Genomic DNA, 18,195 nt, shown 5'->3' on the forward strand with positions numbered 1-18,195 from the left:
TGTGTATGTGTGTGTGTGTGTGTGTGTGTGTCATTCTTGTAAAAAAAGATTTATCGGTGATTACAAAATTATACTTAGTGAGGTGATTTGGCCTTGATATTGATACAATTCTCAAAACGACTTTTAAAACCTTAATGTTTACATGTATGTGATATGAATTTGAACTTAACTTAAGTAAGTTGCTTTGGATAAAAGTATTCACGACTGTAAATAATGGTGTCAGGTGTCATACTGCTACGTACGTACTACACCGCAGTGTTTGCTGGGTAGAGGAAACAGGAAGGAAGGGGTAGAGGGAGAGGCCAAATTCCCCGACAAGTAAGGGGACAACAGACTGATTGGACTCGCACTGTGGTTCCTACCACGGATTTTATGGAGCCATTAAGAGCCTTGACAACACAAATTAGTACTAATGGCCTGATATAACACAGGCAGCAAAACACACACACACACGGAGACTGGAAAACTGAAAATATAATACTAAGACATAGGAGAGCACTTTTGAAGTTTTAGATTCTTGGATTTACACTTGGTCTCAGTTTTACCTTTGCTGTGAGCAGTCTGTTCATCTGAAGAAGTGTGCATGGGGAAGAAGCAGTGATTGACAGGTCATTATCACCATTGTCAAGGGAGTCTGTGGTCGCCAAGGGACACCTATTGAGGACTTAAACCAAACGGCCATTTTCTATAAATCAGTCAGTGGTTATGTGTTGGCAGTACATTTTCCTTAGACCCAATGAGCTCCATTGTTAGAAAGCAAAGATTTAATGTCACTGATGCAGTGACAATAAGTGAAGTAGAAGAAACGATGGCCATCGGTGAAAAACGTTGCTATATTTACTATTTTTTTTCATGTCGTTATATAGAATACAGTTTGTTGCAGGGTTGTTTTTTGGAAAACATGAACACTTCCTTGAATCAGTTTTGTAATAATTTAAGAGAGGCTCAGTTGGGGAAGGTGACAGTAAATATGTCTGGATGTATTTCAGTGATTAAAGTTTGATGTAATGAAAGACTTGTGTGTGTGTGTGTGTGTGTGTGTGTGTGTGAGAGACTAATAATTTAAAGAACTTTCAGTGGTTGTTTAGACTAGATGTTGTGAAAACGTCTCAACACTGGATATTTTAGCGGATATTCTGTCAAATCATATGATCTCCACAAGCAGACTGACTTTGATAATGTCACTGAAACGGTTCACGTCCATAATTTTTCTGCTATTTGTGTGCTTAAAAAAATTAAACAACTTTGCAGTGAGATTGCTTTCTGAAAAGGGCAAATAATATTTTTTAACCGTTAAGTCCACTGGGTCACCTGCCCTCTTCTCTTTAGTCCTGTAACAAACAGGAAGTCCCTTGTTCAGTCAAATTAACACCATTGTGTCAGCGACTCGGCTTAATTGGCTCGTGCTGTGTGCTCAGTCAAGCGAGACCAACACAGAGAGTGATTTATTATTGGAAAAACTAATGTTGAATAAAGACTATTGGAGTTAATTGGGCATGGTCTTTCAATACTGCTGGGTTTGGAAAATAATGGCTGATTAATCACTGCTGATATTATGTTTCACTATTGATCGCAGCAAAAAAAGAAAGCACTGACGTGACATTAAAGCAATAACGAGTGGACCTTTAATGCGATTGGTGTTACTTAAGCATTGTGAATAATAAACGGTAATAATAATAAGACAGTAATAAGACACAAAACAACAGAGGCGGTTAGAGAACATTTAATACCCAATTAAAATATATTCCAGTTTCTGTCAGAGCAAAACATTCCTGACTAAAGAAATAAAAATGTGTCTGTCAACAATCGAATGTCTAATTATTTTTGAAATGTTTAGAAAAAGATTATTTAGAATTAGAACAGCAAAATGGCATCCGACAAAGAACTGCCGATATACATATGTAACGTAACTTGCTGTTTATTTGTTATACGAGAACGATAGACTTTGAACCTTGAGTAGAAAAATAGGGAAAAATACTTTGTTTTTTTCCTAAAATGCATTGTTTTGTTGTTTTTTGCTGCTGTTTTGTGTTTAATCTTTGAAAGCTACTAACCATCACAAGAGTTCAGCACGGGAGCTAGACTCGCATTTCAAACCCTGATCCCGAAAAAGTCAAACTAGTCTATCGACTGACGGCTTTGTTGTACAAAGTGAGTAACCGATTGACAAAGAATGAGAAACGTTTGTTGATATGACGTTTTTCCTCACTGCACATGAGATGCAATAGTGTATAATATTTTCAACAATACTTAGCCAGGCCTGTGAACTCCAAATCATTAAAACTGGATATATTTGTATATACCTTCTGTTTCACTCTTTTATTGCTTTAACTGAAACAAATATCCTGATCATAGATATATCTGATTACTTAATCTTTAAACTGGCCAATTACATAAGTGACAATCTGCTATTAATGAGTAAAAACACTGGTACACCTCTAATCTAGCTGTCTGTGAGGTAGTGCAGGCTGACAATCCCCTGTAAGTTCCTTGTTTCTTCAAGTCAAATGAATGCCATGTCACTTTTTAACTCCTTCATTATCATAATAATATCGCTAAGATGAGGAATAACACGAATAAAGCACTAGTACAGTTACAAAGTTTTGTGATATTACATGATTTTATCTCCCACATGAGAACATAGTTCATGTGTTGGGATTGACATCAGTGTATTTATGTGGATATAGTTTCCTGCAGGCAAACTAATGCGCTGGTGAATAACACTGGTTTCACCCAGTTAACTGAAGTAACAATGCAGATATAAAATTTAGTATCTGCTGAAAAAGAAATGTCAAAATGACACAGTATCATTTTAATAACTTCAAATGCATTTGGATTGAATCCTTAATTAAAATTCCTTTACAAAAGCAAACTAGTCTTAATTTAAAAGGATTGAAATGTCAAATCCAACATATGCTTAGGCATTCATACATATTATACATAATTTTCCAAATGAACAGAAACAAAAACATGTTTAACATGTTTTACATTTCTTAAGCACAAGTTCTTAGACGAGGGAGATTAGCCCAGATTGTCGGCTGGTGTTAGATGTTTGCGGCGGAGTAAAGACTAGAGTCTATAACAAAACAAAACTGAATAAAAACTAAATAAAAATGAAATTAAAAAATAAATTCTGCTACACGCGATAAAAACTTTGAGAAAACGTTGGTGGCAGCATATTTTGTTTTCAACTACAGTATAGGCTACATTTCCCCCCTGAACTACAGGTGAGGTCAAGACTGTATGGTTATGCCACATTTGTACCAAAAATAAATTGTCCTCAGATTGAGAGATTTTTTTTTTTCTGATATGGAAACAAACAATTTGATAAATGCTTCTTGATGCAACTACAGAGTCTTGGTTTGATATGAAGAGAGTCAGGTTGACTGGCTATTCGGTACAGAGTGTGTGTGGAAGGAGGAAGTTGTTCATCATTAGGTGTGAGGAAAGGCCTCACTGCTCTGGACAGGATGTCTGCCTATGTATTGACGGAGGGTGTGAAGAGTCACTGGTACTTGGTCCTGGAGTCGTGAGCAAAGCAGCTGATGTAGGCTTCGTAGATGGTGTCCAGGAACGAGCTGTCACCCTGAAACACACAAAACACGGGTCAGCATGCTTCATGTTTGTGTGCGTTGACATACAATGTGTGTGTCGGTGTCGTGATATTCAGTAATATTAATTATTGCCTGGATCAGATGCAGCAGTGTGGTTTGGAGCTGGCCTCGGGACAGAACTCTGACCTCCTCCTGTGGAGGGGCTCTGGGCAGGGTTGAGGGTACGGGGCAGTTCTCCAGGGCAACTGCTGACAACCCGCCACTAGACTTTGCCTGAGTGAACACACTGGGAGAGAGGAGCAGGTTTGGGGCCACAGTGGCTGGTATTCGCTGGGGGGAGGTGACCTGGACGGACAGGGACAGTTGTTAGTTTTCTTTTACAGTTTATATTCTTGATATAAACCCTTCACACATTTGTTATTTGCTACTGCTAACTGTGCCCAAAGAACTTACCTGAAACTGCAGTGCAGCCTTTTGACCTGCAGTGGCTGCAATCTGATTTGGGACCGGAGCTACCACCAAGTCTGTACTTTGACTCTGATGAGTGGGCCCCAGGAACCGAGGGGCCAGTCCTGGACTGGGTCGAGGAGGGTCGTTGGAAGCCAGGCTTTGTTCCTGTTGAACCAACTGGAGCTTCTGGAGGAGCTCGTGGGGAGACACCACGCCAGGCATCTGGGAAGACAGGCCTGACCAAAGAAAAAGAGGGGCCTGATTATTGAAATTATTTTTTTACAATTCACACAGAAAGAACAGGCATTATACAGTTTATGTGCAGAAATGAAGGCAGATATGTTAGACAATGGCTGTTATTTACATGTAGTTTGAACAAATTGGAGGTATTAAATCAGATTCCCCTTAATATAAGGAAACAATACTGTACAAACTCTTAGTTCGTGCTGACAATGAAAGAATAATTTGAAATAATTTAAGGAAATTAAGCAACAAAAAATAAGCAAAGCGCTAGTAAAACTTGAATCTGTGCAGGTTTTCTCAAATGTGACTGCCGTTCCTGTGCACTATCACTCTATCTTTTGTAAAAGTAGAGTGGAATCTGTGAAGTTTAAACAAACACTACAAAGTTAGTTATAAAAAATGATGTAATACCTTGTGAAGCTTGAAAGACTTGGTCACTGGTCACCTGAGATGGAAAAAAACCTGGTAAAGTAGAAAAAACGGTGTTGAAAATGATGTAGTTGATTTTTGCTCCTTTGTCATTATTTATCTTACACATTATATAATGTTTATTAGTATTTACTTATTTATCTAATACATCATCACTCCAACATTTGCTGGAAAAGTGGCGGAATGTGTTTGTGGTAAACTGAAGTAATTGCTGATGGCAAAAAATATGTGTCACCTGCTCCCTGGAGAGTTGAAGCTGAGTGGCTGTTGTGCTGAACTTCTGGTTGAGGCTTAGAAAGACTGAAAAACAGGTGCTGGCTTTGCTGCGCTTGAAGGTGGGAACATGACCCAGAATCCACCATGATGGGCTGAGAAAAGAGGTGGGGGTGCTGCTGCAGAGGAGGGGGGATGGAGCAACAAGGGGGAGCAGCAGAGGGGAAGGAGGGAGGAGGTGGCTGGGTTTGGAAAAGTCTCTTGATTGGGTCGGGTTGAAGCTGTTGCTGTTGGTGGTGGTGATGATGATGGTGCTGTTGATGATGATGAGGGAACAGATGATGATGGTGGTGATGCTCCAGTGGCACCCCGTTGTCGCACAGCCTGTTCTCAGGGGACTCAGACAGGGGCTGAAGCACCCCCCTCTGCCCCTGCATGAGCTTCTGGATGGCTGGGCAGTGCTGCGGCTGGTTCTGCTGCTGGTGCTGCTGCTGCTGCTGCTGGTGAGTAACGGGACCCTGCAACAAGCCCGCAACAATATTTCCACCGTCTCCAATGACTACGGCGTTACCTCCTTTGGAGGTCACACCTCGGCCAGAGTTCACTGTATCATCATAGATCAGCGTGCGGGCTACAGGTGGGCGAGCGAATTTCCCTGTTGCTGACCCCGCCACAGGCAGAGCCACGGGAGAGACCGGGTCCGATTTGGGTGAGGGGTGATGTTGCGGTCCGAAGAGAGTGGCCAGAGAGAGAGACTTGGGTTCAGCACCTTCACTATCCTGAGGGAGACAAACACAGTCGGCATGATCAGAACGAGAGAACAAGAGGAACCCGCATTAGCTTCAGACATTTCTAAAGCATATTCAACAAAATAGGCTATGTTCTTGTACATCATAAATGATATCTTTAATGGAAGAAAAAAAAGACATCAAGGGACAATGTATTAATGGGGAAACTGAATGTCAGGACTGGGTGTTTCACCTGAGTGTTTGGTTTAACAGGTATTGGTTTGATCAGGTTGGGGTTTCCAAATAGAACACTGCTGCCACCGATCTCCTTTGGCTCGGAAGTAGACTTCTCCTGAAACACATATGGAATGAAAATAAAATAAAATTTTAGGTTGTATTATATATTTTTCCAGTGCATAATTCTTTTACCATCCAAAATTACAATCTCTGATATTCTATTTGTTATATCTCCTACCAAAAACCAGCTGTCTTTTTGGTGCATCTCCACAAGATATATTTATAAAAAACAACACATGGAGAAGCAGCGTTCAGTTCTTATCTACCACATATCAGGAGTTTTGCTACAACTCAGTTTTTGTCATTTAAATCAAGGCTTTGGACTTCTCTGGTGGCCATTACCTTTTATTCAAACTAGTATTTGCACTAGTATTTGCACAATTTATTCATACCTTCCACTGCACTGTAGCAGCACTATAATTTTTATTCCAACACTAAATCTGCCTTATTCAATTTAAGAGTCACTTTAATTATTTATTCTATTCTGCCTTGATTCGTTTTATCATATATTTCCTTGTTGTTGAAAGGTGTTTTACAAATACACTTGCCTTGCCTACCTTGTCATACGCGGTGCGTGCTTTGGTCAACATCTGGATGATGTCTACTGCTTTCCCTTCACTTTCACTTCCACTTCCGCTTCCGCTTACACCACCACCTCCACCTCCTCCTCCACCACCTCCACCACCACCTCCACCACCACCACCTCCAACAAAAATTCCTCCTCCTCCTCCTCCTCCTCCTCCTCCTCCTCCAACAACAACAACTCCTCCTCCTCCTGCAGGGGACAACCAACCGCCCTGAGATTGAGCCAGGACCTGTTCCTGCTGGGTCAGTCTGCGAAAAGGAGTCAATTAAAAAAAATTAGAAAAAAAATGTGACAACTGTAGTGACAGCTCAGAATAAGACCACTACTTTATCTTTACACCTACAATGTGTCTTATCCAAAGTAAGATCACTCCGTCGCCCTTGGAGCCATGTTCATCCAAACATCGTTTGTAAGCAGAAACCTTTAAACGTTGGCTCTGAACCTCAGACACAGAGCCCTTCGTATACACAAGCAGTCTGTCATGTGCAGACCAAGATACCAAACAAACTGTGGCTGTTTGGCTTGAAAATAACTCGTTACTCCTTGTTATTGGTCCTATTTGTTTTCTTGAAGTGTTGTATATATTGGCTTACTTTTATACAAGTACTTACAGCTTCATCCTCTGGGCAACGCGTTGACAATCCTCCTTATCATAGAACCAAATCCCATGGATAACCACTAGCGAGGGAGAAAGAGAGGGACAGACTTGGAATGAAAGGCAGGTTCAGAGAGAGAATTACCTTGGTCGTGGTTTGCAGTCACGACTCAGTTAATGCTAAATAATCAAGTTAGCTGGTGAAATAATGCAACTGTCTGTTCAGTTCTGTACCAGCATCTAAGATCTGCAGACAACAAAATGAGCCTACTGACCTGCAATACACATGAAATCAAATGAATGCCCAGACATGCTTGAGTATAATTTGGCTGATATGACAGTGCAGGCTTGATAGACATGTTAATGGTTTATTATTAGCCCTGCTGGGTCTAAACCAAGAGTTTTAAATTAGTAATTTCCCAGCCAGGCCAATGGGAACAGAGGCCAGCAGAGTCATTCTACAGTGAAACATGGGCCCCAGGAGTCTCTTAAACTGTATAAACATGGTCAACAAGACAGGACAAGGGCAACACTAACACAAATCTGTTCCAGGATTGCATCGTTGTAAGTCAGTGGGCTGCATTACATTACACTGTGACTCATTGTACTATTTTACTTTGCATTTGACCCTAAAGTCATGGTAAAGCAGATAATGTTGTTGCGTCATTGGCCAATTTTCCCTTGGCAACAACATTTAGTCCCAGAAAATCAAAACATTAAAGGTCTAAAAAAAAAAAAAAAAGTTCAGATGTCCAAATGCCCTTTCAATGAATCTTCTGGATATTTTCTGCTGTATTCTCACAAGGGCTCACTCTGACATGTTTCCGAAATTTTACTGGGAAGCCGGAAGGAAATGTCTGGACTTCAGTGCATGTCTGAAAGCAGCTATACATTACAACCCAAATATTAAAATAGTCTTTCTTGTTCGACAACGAAAGAGACACATTTCTCAAATGTCTTCACACAAGTTGCCACACAAGAATTTGCCAACAGAACATATAGTCAAAATCTGGCAAAAAAATATGATTACTCTGAAAACAACAATTGTGTGATAAAAAAATGAAACCCAAATCTGAGCATGTATTAGATGCCAAATTCTGACTCTGAACAGACCAACAGTTGGTGCGACAGACACATTTCAGTCACCCTTAAACAAGACAGCGAGGCATCATGAAACACCTCGACGCCCTTCCTGAAATGGACTCAAGAAAAGATAAGGCCAATGACAAAAGGGAAAAGAGGCAAAGTGTTAAAGATATGAGAAAGAAGAAGGAAATAGAAGTGGAGGTGGGATTTAAAGTCAGACAGAAAGGAGACTGAGAGAAGGGGAACAAAAAGCAACAAGGGAGGTCTACGCTGTGTGTTCAACAGTGTTACCACCAAAGTCCTACCGCACATTCCCACACAGACAGACATACACGCAAAAAATGCACAAGCACACACACACACACTTGGCAACAAATGAGGTTAGACAAGCCGCTGAGGTCAGTATGGTTGAGGGGAACAGGCAAAGAGGGAAACACACACACACACACACACACACACACACACACACAAACACAAACACACACACACACACACACACACACACACACACACACACACACACACACACACACACACACACACACACACACACACACACACACACATAAAGGGTTCAGTTGAGCCTGGGAAAATCAGCCCTGTACCAAATAAGTCACTGCAGTGGGAGACTGGCTGGTGGAGCCAGAGCCACTTAGCGCTCACTGGGGATGAGACTGTTTGACAGAGACGGAGAGACGCACAGTCAAAGTCAGAGAGCTGGAAAATTGAGGGGGAGAAAAATGAGCAAGTCGGATATGAAATAGAGAGAAGTGAGGTGTGTAAGAGGGGAGATTATCCACAAGTCCATCAAAAGAAAAACACCCCGTTCTCCCGGCTCTTTAACTGTCAGGAAACATAGACTGAACTCTGTCTATGAATGAGAAATGTTCAACTGAAGTAAACTGATGGAAGGAAATGGGGCTGGGCAAGAAACCAGGCAGGCTCTTTGAACATGATGCCTCATCCAAACAGAGAAAAGGTGAAGATAAATGTGAAGAGGATATTGTATGTAGGGTTTGGAAGATAGGTTTAATAGAAGAGCATCGCACAAGTTTTCCAACCTGTCCTGGTCTAAACAACACCCTCAACAAGACAGAAACCCCCCAAGAGAGAGTGGGACAGGGAGTGAGAAATACAGAGTGGGAGGACTAAAACCGGTAGCACTGACAAATAAGTGGCCGTGGCCACAAGGGTAAGCTCTCAGAGAAAGTGAAAAGGGGCTTCAGTCAACAAAACTGTACACCCGAGAGAGGGGAAGCAATACAGAGGGGACATCTGCATCGTACGGGGGAAGGAGAGATCCTAACCAAGTGAACTGGACTTCACATGGGCATAAAACAAGCAAAGTCTGAGATCCCTGACTGAGAAACGTCAACTCTCAATATGATGGATGAGGAGCAGTGGAAACTTTGACAATAGTCACTGACATCTGCAAGTGACCCGGGACTAAGCTGCGTGGTTCTTTCCAACCCTCTGTAAGTACGACAATCCAGTCAAACTTGGAACACTGGTGCACGTGAGTCGTCTGCTGCAGGCCGACAGTAACTCTCTGATGGGACCCCGGTGGGACTTTTTTTAAATTTTAGTAGGACTCCATTTGTTTTTGTTTTTTCCAAGTCTGGGAAGCAGCGCGGCAACCTGTCATTTGTTTGTTCTAACTACTCCCTTGAGACTTTGCTTTTGAAAGATGACATTTATAAACCATCTCTCATTCACATGTTTTTGTTCAAGACTGCACTTCTTTTTTTTCTCTTAGCTTTTAGTATAGTTAGCAATCCACTCGCATTTGTGAGTTGCACTGTAGTCCAAGATGGATTAGGTGTGCCTTTGCTGCATTGTGTGATCAATTCAGTACAGAGAGAGCTTGCAGCATCGGTCACGATGAACAGTGCAGTTGGTCTGTATTTAGTTTCCTGAAAGATTGTGAGGGGTAGGTGCTCTTAAAAGTTTTGCACATCGATGCTTGGAATAGTTGTTGCCTGAGAAGCTGCATCGCTTTCGTCGCTTGTGGAAATGGAATTCATAACATTTGAGAAGGAGTAAATATTGAGATTTACAGCTACTGAAACGCCCATGCAAGACGATATTATTACCATTGCTACGCCGAGCACCTTCCCTTGAGACTCGACTACATTCAAGTTGCACAGGTCCCAGTTCTAGGCAGGCATTGCCATAACTGCTGTGCCTGCTTTATGTGCACTAAAGGGCATTTTACTTGGTAGTGCACCATCAGGACATCCTTTTGCTACAGAAGAATAAAAAACGAGGGAGGAAATCCTGGAACTGCAATAAAAGGCACAATCTGAATAGCTCTAAGTTCTAGAGAGGATCAACGAGACAGTTACTACTGGACGGTGAGACTACGGAGAGACCAGTGGAGCCATGCTGAGAAGCCTGTTTCAGAGGAAACCTAAACATGAGAGACTGGAGGAGGAACCTGAGGTCAGATTTAAAGGTTTGCTGGTGTCTGAGAGAGACCTTGGATACACATATGTCCAACCTGGAGGTAAGACTGTCTACACAGCTAATATTCAGAGCACCGCTGTTATAATGGAGTGTTTCATTCAGTATATGTGGCAAGCAAATACGAGTTAAGATCACATCCACATCAGTGTTAAATGTTCGGTCTGATAATATAATTAATAAAGGCTTCAACTCATGATCATTTTCACTATCCATACATTTTCTGATTATTCTCTTGATTAAAAGATTCATTTATAAATCTGTTTTTCCAAATTCTGAATGCGTTGATTAAAACAGAAACATATTGAATTGAAACAGGATAATGTTTGGCATTTGCTGAAAAAAAATACTGAAATTAAATTCATTTTAGAAAATAGAGGCCGACTACTTTCCTGTGGATTGATTCATTGATGATTCGACTAATTGTTAAATCGACTCAATTCTAAACCACTCTGCCTCATGAGAAGTACTTACCTCAAGAGTACAGAGAAGAACATTTAATCAAATGTGGCATTAAAATGTCAGTTCTTCCTGAAGATAATCTCTATAATATACAGTGTTACACATTAACTATACATTAAAGTGGGAATACTGTAACCTCAACTTCCTGGACCATGTTCATGATTTGTGACCTGAGTGAATAATAATGGGACAACCAAAGCACTGCTTAGGACTGTAAGTATTAAAGGCTGGAATTTAAAAAAAGTCTCCAACGGGTTCCTGTGCAATGGGACATTTGCCAGAGGAAAAAAAATTAATTGCTCAGGCTAAACTTCTCTTCTCTGATTCTCGCCCCTCAGACTTTGGTATATCTCCACTGTGTATTTTTAGCCCGGGGTGCCACTTTGTGCCAACTGCCATTCCGGGAAGTTATGGCAGCACTGAGAGCTAGCTGTTTGTCTACTGATAAGATTCCACGACCCTTCCACACAGCGGTCATGACACAGTGGGACTGGCAGCATTACCAACAGCCGGAGGCCTAAACAGTATTACGCATCAGACGTAAGCCTGTGGAGGAAAAAAAAACTGAGATGCATTCCTGTAAATACAGATTTCTGGAAGTAAGCATCCAGTCAAAACAATTAGAGAATGTTAGTTTACTCCTGCTGTACTTGGGAGGTATTGGACATTTGGATGTCTCTTAGAGTAGAGAGCCTGAGGTGCTGTTTCTCTGGTAATATGAATGTGTTTTGTTAGTTAAATTTACCAGAACCTTATCACAACACTGCACTCAATGGTGAAATTTGTTTGGTTTCAACCATAGTGCATCTCTCCTTTTTTGGGCTTTTAATAATTTTTCTTCAGAGTAATCAATTGGCGCCACTGACTCTTGTGTAACCACACACTCTTTTACTCACATGACCCCAGTCCATATTTTCTTTTTATCAGATGAAATAGCAATCAAATGAGCTGTGATTACTGGCTTTAAGCATTTCTAAATTTCATTCCTTCACAGGACAAATGAATGAGCTGTTGCAATGGATTCTCCATGACTTGATACGCTGAACACATGTAGAGGCCAGTACTGTCACAGATCATCTTTAATGTGTCCTGGAAGTGTTTAAACCTGGTGGTGTAAAAGGTGTTAAGAGGTCCCAGAGAAACGTTCATGTTATACACAATATTTCACTAAGCCGTCAGGATGTTTAATAATGGCTGTGTTGTTGAAGTGTCAGTAAGATTGATCAAGTATTACAGTGAAGGGATCAAAGCAGGTGGAAGGAATCTAAACACTGCATTCCACTTGCCTCTTACTGAGTAAGATGGAGACTCTGAGACCAGGGAGGGCGTCTATGTTTGTCAGTGATTCCAGGGTGAGTGTGTGCGTATGTGTGTTTAGATTATCAGTGACTGTTGTGGTGTATCTAATCTCTGCTCTACTGGCTGGTTTTGTAGTGCTGTCAAGCTCCTGTCCCACAGGCCCAATCTGCAACGTGTGTGTGTGTGTGTGTGTGTGTGTGTGTGTGTGTGTGTGTGCGTGTGTGTGCACGTGTGTCCTTGTGTGTGTGCCAGATGCAAGTCTGAGAGGGAGTCAGGCTGATAGAATCCACCAGAATACCTCTGCTCCTTATATGGAACTAACGTTTCCCATTCAAATGTGCTGCATGTAACACACTTTGTCACCTACAATTTCATGTGTGACGTGATTACTTTGCATCAGGTCAAATAAACTTAGTGGTTACAAGATATAAGTTAGTAGTTGACATTAAGTAAGCCACTGGTTGGACAATAAAACTGTCAGGTAAGACAGCTCACTCTGGCACTAATAATTGTGATTCAGTGCAATGCAAAATGCAAATGCAAAAATTATACTAACGATATCATGAGGCATTGAAAGGGGGAAAAATTAAGACTTTGATGAATAACCAGTGGGCATTAGAAGTGTGTCTGTGTCTTCATCTGTGGGTCCTTACGTCGTGCGTTGCGGTACAGCAGGAAGGGGTCCTGGAGCTGGAAGTCCAGGTCTTTTGTGATTGGCTCTGTCAAGTTCTCCATGCTGAGTCTATTCATTATGGTGAAACCATGCCTGGGAGATGCCAGCCTGAAACACAAAGAGGACACAGCACAGACATACGAGTTATTGACAACAAACAATGCTCACTTCAGCCATCCTAATGGTCATTATAGAGTTGAGCTAAATGCAGGATACTGATGATTTTGAATTCTGAGCTTCATGTTGCGCCTTGAATATATTTTCTGTAATAGAGCTAATTTTCAAACAATGTCAAAATCACAATATTAAACGTATTAAAACTTGATTAAAGCCAAATCATGTAACTGACACCAGAAATACTGTAATGACGATAGCCAGAATGGTGGCATGTCAAAGAGCCTGACTGGACCTCTCCCCAAGAGCCTGCGACTGCTCTAAGAACAGCTGGTCATGGAGAGTCTGCAGACTGAAAGATATCACAGTCTTGCAACTTTTTCTCTCACCTTGTGTAGATGAAAAGAGTCCCTTCCACCTCGGTCTTCTCCTGAGAAGGGCACAGAAAGTTGATATTAATTTGCGGTAAAGCCTAGTCAAATAAATGGTTTCATATAATGAACTCTGCAAAAAAAATTTACAATGAGAATTACGAACAGAAGAACATGTGAGTTATCAGTGCGCAGCAGTCATACACAGGTATAGCTCTTGTAGTGATATTAATAAAAAAAAATACTATTATACAGGACACAACATGATGACGATATTAAGTGTCCCCACTTTCTGAAAATAACTAGCTGGACACTGATCAGCCACAGGCTCCCAGGCTTTGTTTACTGCTGTAACTTCCACAGTGGGACGGGGTGGATGACGAGGCTAAGCTAAGTTAGCACGACGTCCTTAACCGTCAGTTCGGGCTCACCCACTCGTTCGCCCTGTTGTTGTACGTGTACAGGGCGACCTGGCTGGCCACGTCCACGATGTCGTTGATGTATGGGTCTTGCCGCTGCAGAGCAGCCAGACTTATATCCAGTCCCGTGGCGGGGAGGCAGTGGGCGCCACCCGCAGAAGTCGCTGTCATCATTGTTCCCTATGGAGGAGCTAGCTCGCTACCTAGCTGCCGCGGCTAACGAGTCGCGGGAAGTGAAGATAAAAGCCAAACTAGCGACCAGGGGGGAAATGCTGTTGCGTCGGACGCTGCGTCGTAGTCGGTGTTGAGATTGGAAAAGAACTTGGGCGAAAGTAAAAAAAATAAAAGTGAATGAAGCGTCACGGAACTCTAACTGCCATCACTGAGTTTGCTAGCGGCCATGTTTTAGCCAGAGAGATTGTAAACAATCAGACCTGAGTAGTTGATCGCAGACGGTTTCAAGACTTCAAGTCTCGTTAATCGACTTGAAGAAAAATCGATGGCCAAGTACTTCTGTGATGTCCATTGGTTTTTTTAAGTGTAAATATATTATTGAAATTAATTAATACAGTATTTGAAGAAACATAGAAATTGCCATTAAATACATTCAAATTAAGATTTTTTTTTTTTTTAAAAAAAGGTCCCCGCCAACAGTATCGTGAGATATCTGTTAACTTATTCTATTCTGTTTTAACTTAAAGTCTGTGTTATTTCTTTCCACACAAGTAGTGGGCAGCTGATGTTTCTGTTTCATCTCTGTTTAAATTTGACTGCAGGGCAGTCTGATGTCTCCGCAGTCACAGTTACATTGCTCTTCAGATGCACTAGGGGGCATCAAAGGGATGGATAATGGATACAACACCATCATCCCTCCTCTGCCTTTTTACTGCAGGAGCTGCTGTTGATCTGAAAGCCGAGCAGGAGTGCATGAGTGAGTGTGTGTGTGTGTGTGTGTGTGTGTGTGTGTGTTTGAAACTATCTCCCAAAAGTCTTGTCCTGATGGTGGGGGACCCTAGGAAGCAGCAGTTATAACGCCACATGACACACACTCCCCGACAAAGGGAAATACAAATTATTTCCTGTTTCCTGTTCAGTGTATGGGGTATGTTTCCCTGCAAAAGGACTCACTGAATTTTGAACTTTATTGACAGTTCAGGAGACATTTTTCTCTGAGAAACTCATTTGTCATGAGAGATAATGCAGACACACGATCAAAAGCAGCAATTATAACTTAAATACCTTGTTCTTGGGCCAGGTGAAGGAGATTTTTTACCAGAGCCAAAAGTTTACAATAGTGCAGCCATATTTCTAACATGTTCACTGCTTTTTACACTTTTGTGGTTTACACATTTTATTCTCCTTTTCGACAATGCTGCTGTACCTGTGTGTTTATGCTGTATGCTGAATTTTTTTCCTCTTGTTCTTTAAGATGCAGTATTTCTTTTATTAGACACTGTATATGTATATCCAGTAGCTCTCAGACTCAGAAATGACACATATCCTTCACGTAAGGGTAAATGAATACTCTGACACAGAAAGGGTAACTGATACCAGAGCAGCACTATCAATACTCAAAATTCTTGAAATCCATATCCATCAAACCCATATTTACTGCCACCTGACAGTGAATTTCCATATTCAGTTCAGTTCGGCTCAAGGGCACTGGAGGGGACGTTGCCACTACTTCAAGTGGGAACACATAAGAACCTTCATTCTGTGAACATGTGATAGTAGATTTACTTCTTGTTTGTAAAATGTTGTATTCCTCATCTCCTCTGCAGTTTGACGTATACAATTATAATGTTTTCATTTATTAGATTTATACAGACACAAACTGGAGATGCACTACCGCTAATGTGCAGCCATCAACGACCACATCAGTGTCCTTGAGAAAAACAATGACCATCCAACTGCTCACTCCGTTTAAGCAGCACTGGATGAAAACATCTGTTCTAAATGGAAGTGCCACTTTGCCACTTCTGTCCACAACCTCGCCTCTAAAATATGAATGAAGCTCTCCCAGGTTAGGCCACGACACCGCTGCCTCGGCATTAACATGAAAATAGCTGCTTTGTGATTCAGAATCGGCCTATTTGTTCTCTTGGCGAGTACGTCTGTTACTCTGTCAGGGTGGTGGTGTCAGCTATCTGTTCGTTTCAAGGTGCATGTGTCTATTTGTCAGGGTGGTATCTAACTGTTGGTCAGGGGCTGCGTGTTTGTCAATAATGAAACTAATGAGTTATCCATCTGCAGGTCAATTCTGTCAATAACCATTCAGTCAAGATAGAGTACTTGGGTCTGATTGGCGGGGACAGGCCAAGAGATGCTGGTGATCGGCTCGCAGACAGGACGAACAATGGGATGCAGCTGCTGGGCAGCTAACTGCAATTTACTAAGGGGGAGGTAGGCATGGTCATTCATTTTTATAAGACATAAGTTGGTTTTTTTAAAATTACAATTTGTTTAAATCTATTATTCCATAGCAATTGAGGTTTGCTGAAACATAGCAATATGATTTAACAAATAGAAAAAAAGGAACTCACGATACACAAAGTGTGCACACAATGTGAGGTGTTTTAGAGAGTAACAAAGAATATCTTTAATTTATATATGGGGATACAGTTTAGTGCATAATTTCAGTTATATATTGATGGGGATGGCCGTCGCCCCTGAATGTTAAGAGCCAAAGTGAATGGGTGAAGAATGGCCCGCCTTGAGTGTTCAGTTAGGCTGCATTGTTAGCCTTGGCTCCAGGTGGAAGAGCCATTACACAACTTTATTCATTTAACAACTGTTGACCTGCACAAACCTCCCCCAATAGTTTCTCTTATAGAAATATTTGCACCAGGGTTGTGATTCCACCCTTTATCCCTTTTCAATTTTTCCAAGGAAAAATGACTCTGAATGATGGAAATTTGACATGTAGATTTTCTTCATTGGCTATTTTGCATAACCAAATGACATGTTTAAAATATGTTGAATTTCATCTTGCATTTCATTTGATCACCGTAATCTTTATTTTATTGCTCATTAATTTGGGGGAATGAGATAAAAAGAACATTATGTAAATGCCAATCCCTAAAAATATCCAGAATTAAATAGGTAAAGGCTGGATTTGAATATTTCCTGATCTGATTAAAGACTGCGTCCCAAAGTTACATATTCATATTGACAATGTAAATCTTACTGATCTTAATTGCAGTTGGAAATGGCTGTAAATGTAGACCTACCAGCTGAATTTAGTAGCTCCCTCTTTTATTAGGGGATTTCCCTCTGGCTGACCAGAAGACTGTTGGTTTCCCACATGGGATACCAGCACCAGAGTATTTGTGTATTCAGAGATTCCCAGAGACCCACCGTGCTTTTTGAGTCACACAAATTCACATACACATACAAAGGGGTCGGGAACTTCAAATATAGAACAGTCATAAATAGAATTGATATTCCATGTGCAGGCTGGAATACTGTTTGTGAGTATGTGTGTGTGTGTGCGCGTGTGTGTGTGTGGTGCTGCCTGTCTGTGTGTCCCCTGGGCACAAGTGTCTGTTCCCACGACCTGCCATCCAACCGTTCTTCCTTCCCTCAATCCTTCCTTCCGTCTATCTTTCCATTCACTGGCCAGTGTAATTAAACAGAGGCTGATTTGACAAGAGAGTCCCGAGGAGATTCAAACCGCCATTATGCCATTCACTGTCTCAGCACCACCACCACCACCACAGGGCCTTTTGAGGCACTTTGCTGCTTGAGATCTTGCATTTTCTGCACTTGTCCGCGACAAAATTTCAGGGGAATTGTACTTTTACTCGTTATTCATCAGATTCTGATTTCACATTTGACAAACCCGTAATACACAATGCATTATTGAACATTAAATCAGTAGTTCCCAACCCTCTTGTCTTCTGGCACTTTTCGAAAGTGTGGCGTTTATGAATTATTATTAGGGACTTCCCCTGATATTTTCATAAAAAGAACGTTTGTGCCTCTAATGTGGTCAAATTATCAATTATTTCACAAAATAGCTAACATTAATTTAAGTTAAAAAAAGAGAGATACATTTTTCCCCTCAGAAGATTTATTTGTTTTGCTTCTTTTCGACCCCATTAATCATCAGCATTGCATTAATGATGCACATTTATGCATCATTATCAACTTCATGCATTAAATGTAAATATGTCTATACGTTATTCACTGCTGAAATGCTGCTTTTCCTACA

General features: G+C 41.2%; 1 protein-coding gene across 1 annotated transcript; it reads right to left on the minus strand.

The window, feature by feature from the left end:
• Positions 1 to 1,707: 1,707 nt before the first annotated feature.
• On the minus strand, positions 1,708 to 14,422 carry dcp1b (decapping mRNA 1B). The gene is made up of 12 exons (XM_047336568.1): positions 13,995 to 14,422; positions 13,582 to 13,622; positions 13,059 to 13,186; positions 7,112 to 7,178; positions 6,600 to 6,748; positions 6,472 to 6,527; positions 5,871 to 5,969; positions 4,912 to 5,668; positions 4,659 to 4,709; positions 4,008 to 4,240; positions 3,687 to 3,899; positions 1,708 to 3,586 (listed from the first exon to the last, which is right to left on the minus strand). The coding sequence occupies exons 1-12, from the start codon at positions 14,154 to 14,156 to the stop codon at positions 3,506 to 3,508; spliced, it is 2,037 nt and encodes a 678-aa protein (XP_047192524.1). The 5' UTR covers positions 14,157 to 14,422; the 3' UTR covers positions 1,708 to 3,505.
• Positions 14,423 to 18,195: the final 3,773 nt, after the last annotated feature.

Source organism: Scophthalmus maximus, chromosome 12 (genome assembly GCF_022379125.1).
Source record: "Scophthalmus maximus strain ysfricsl-2021 chromosome 12, ASM2237912v1, whole genome shotgun sequence".
Lineage (NCBI taxonomy): Eukaryota > Metazoa > Chordata > Actinopteri > Pleuronectiformes > Scophthalmidae > Scophthalmus > Scophthalmus maximus.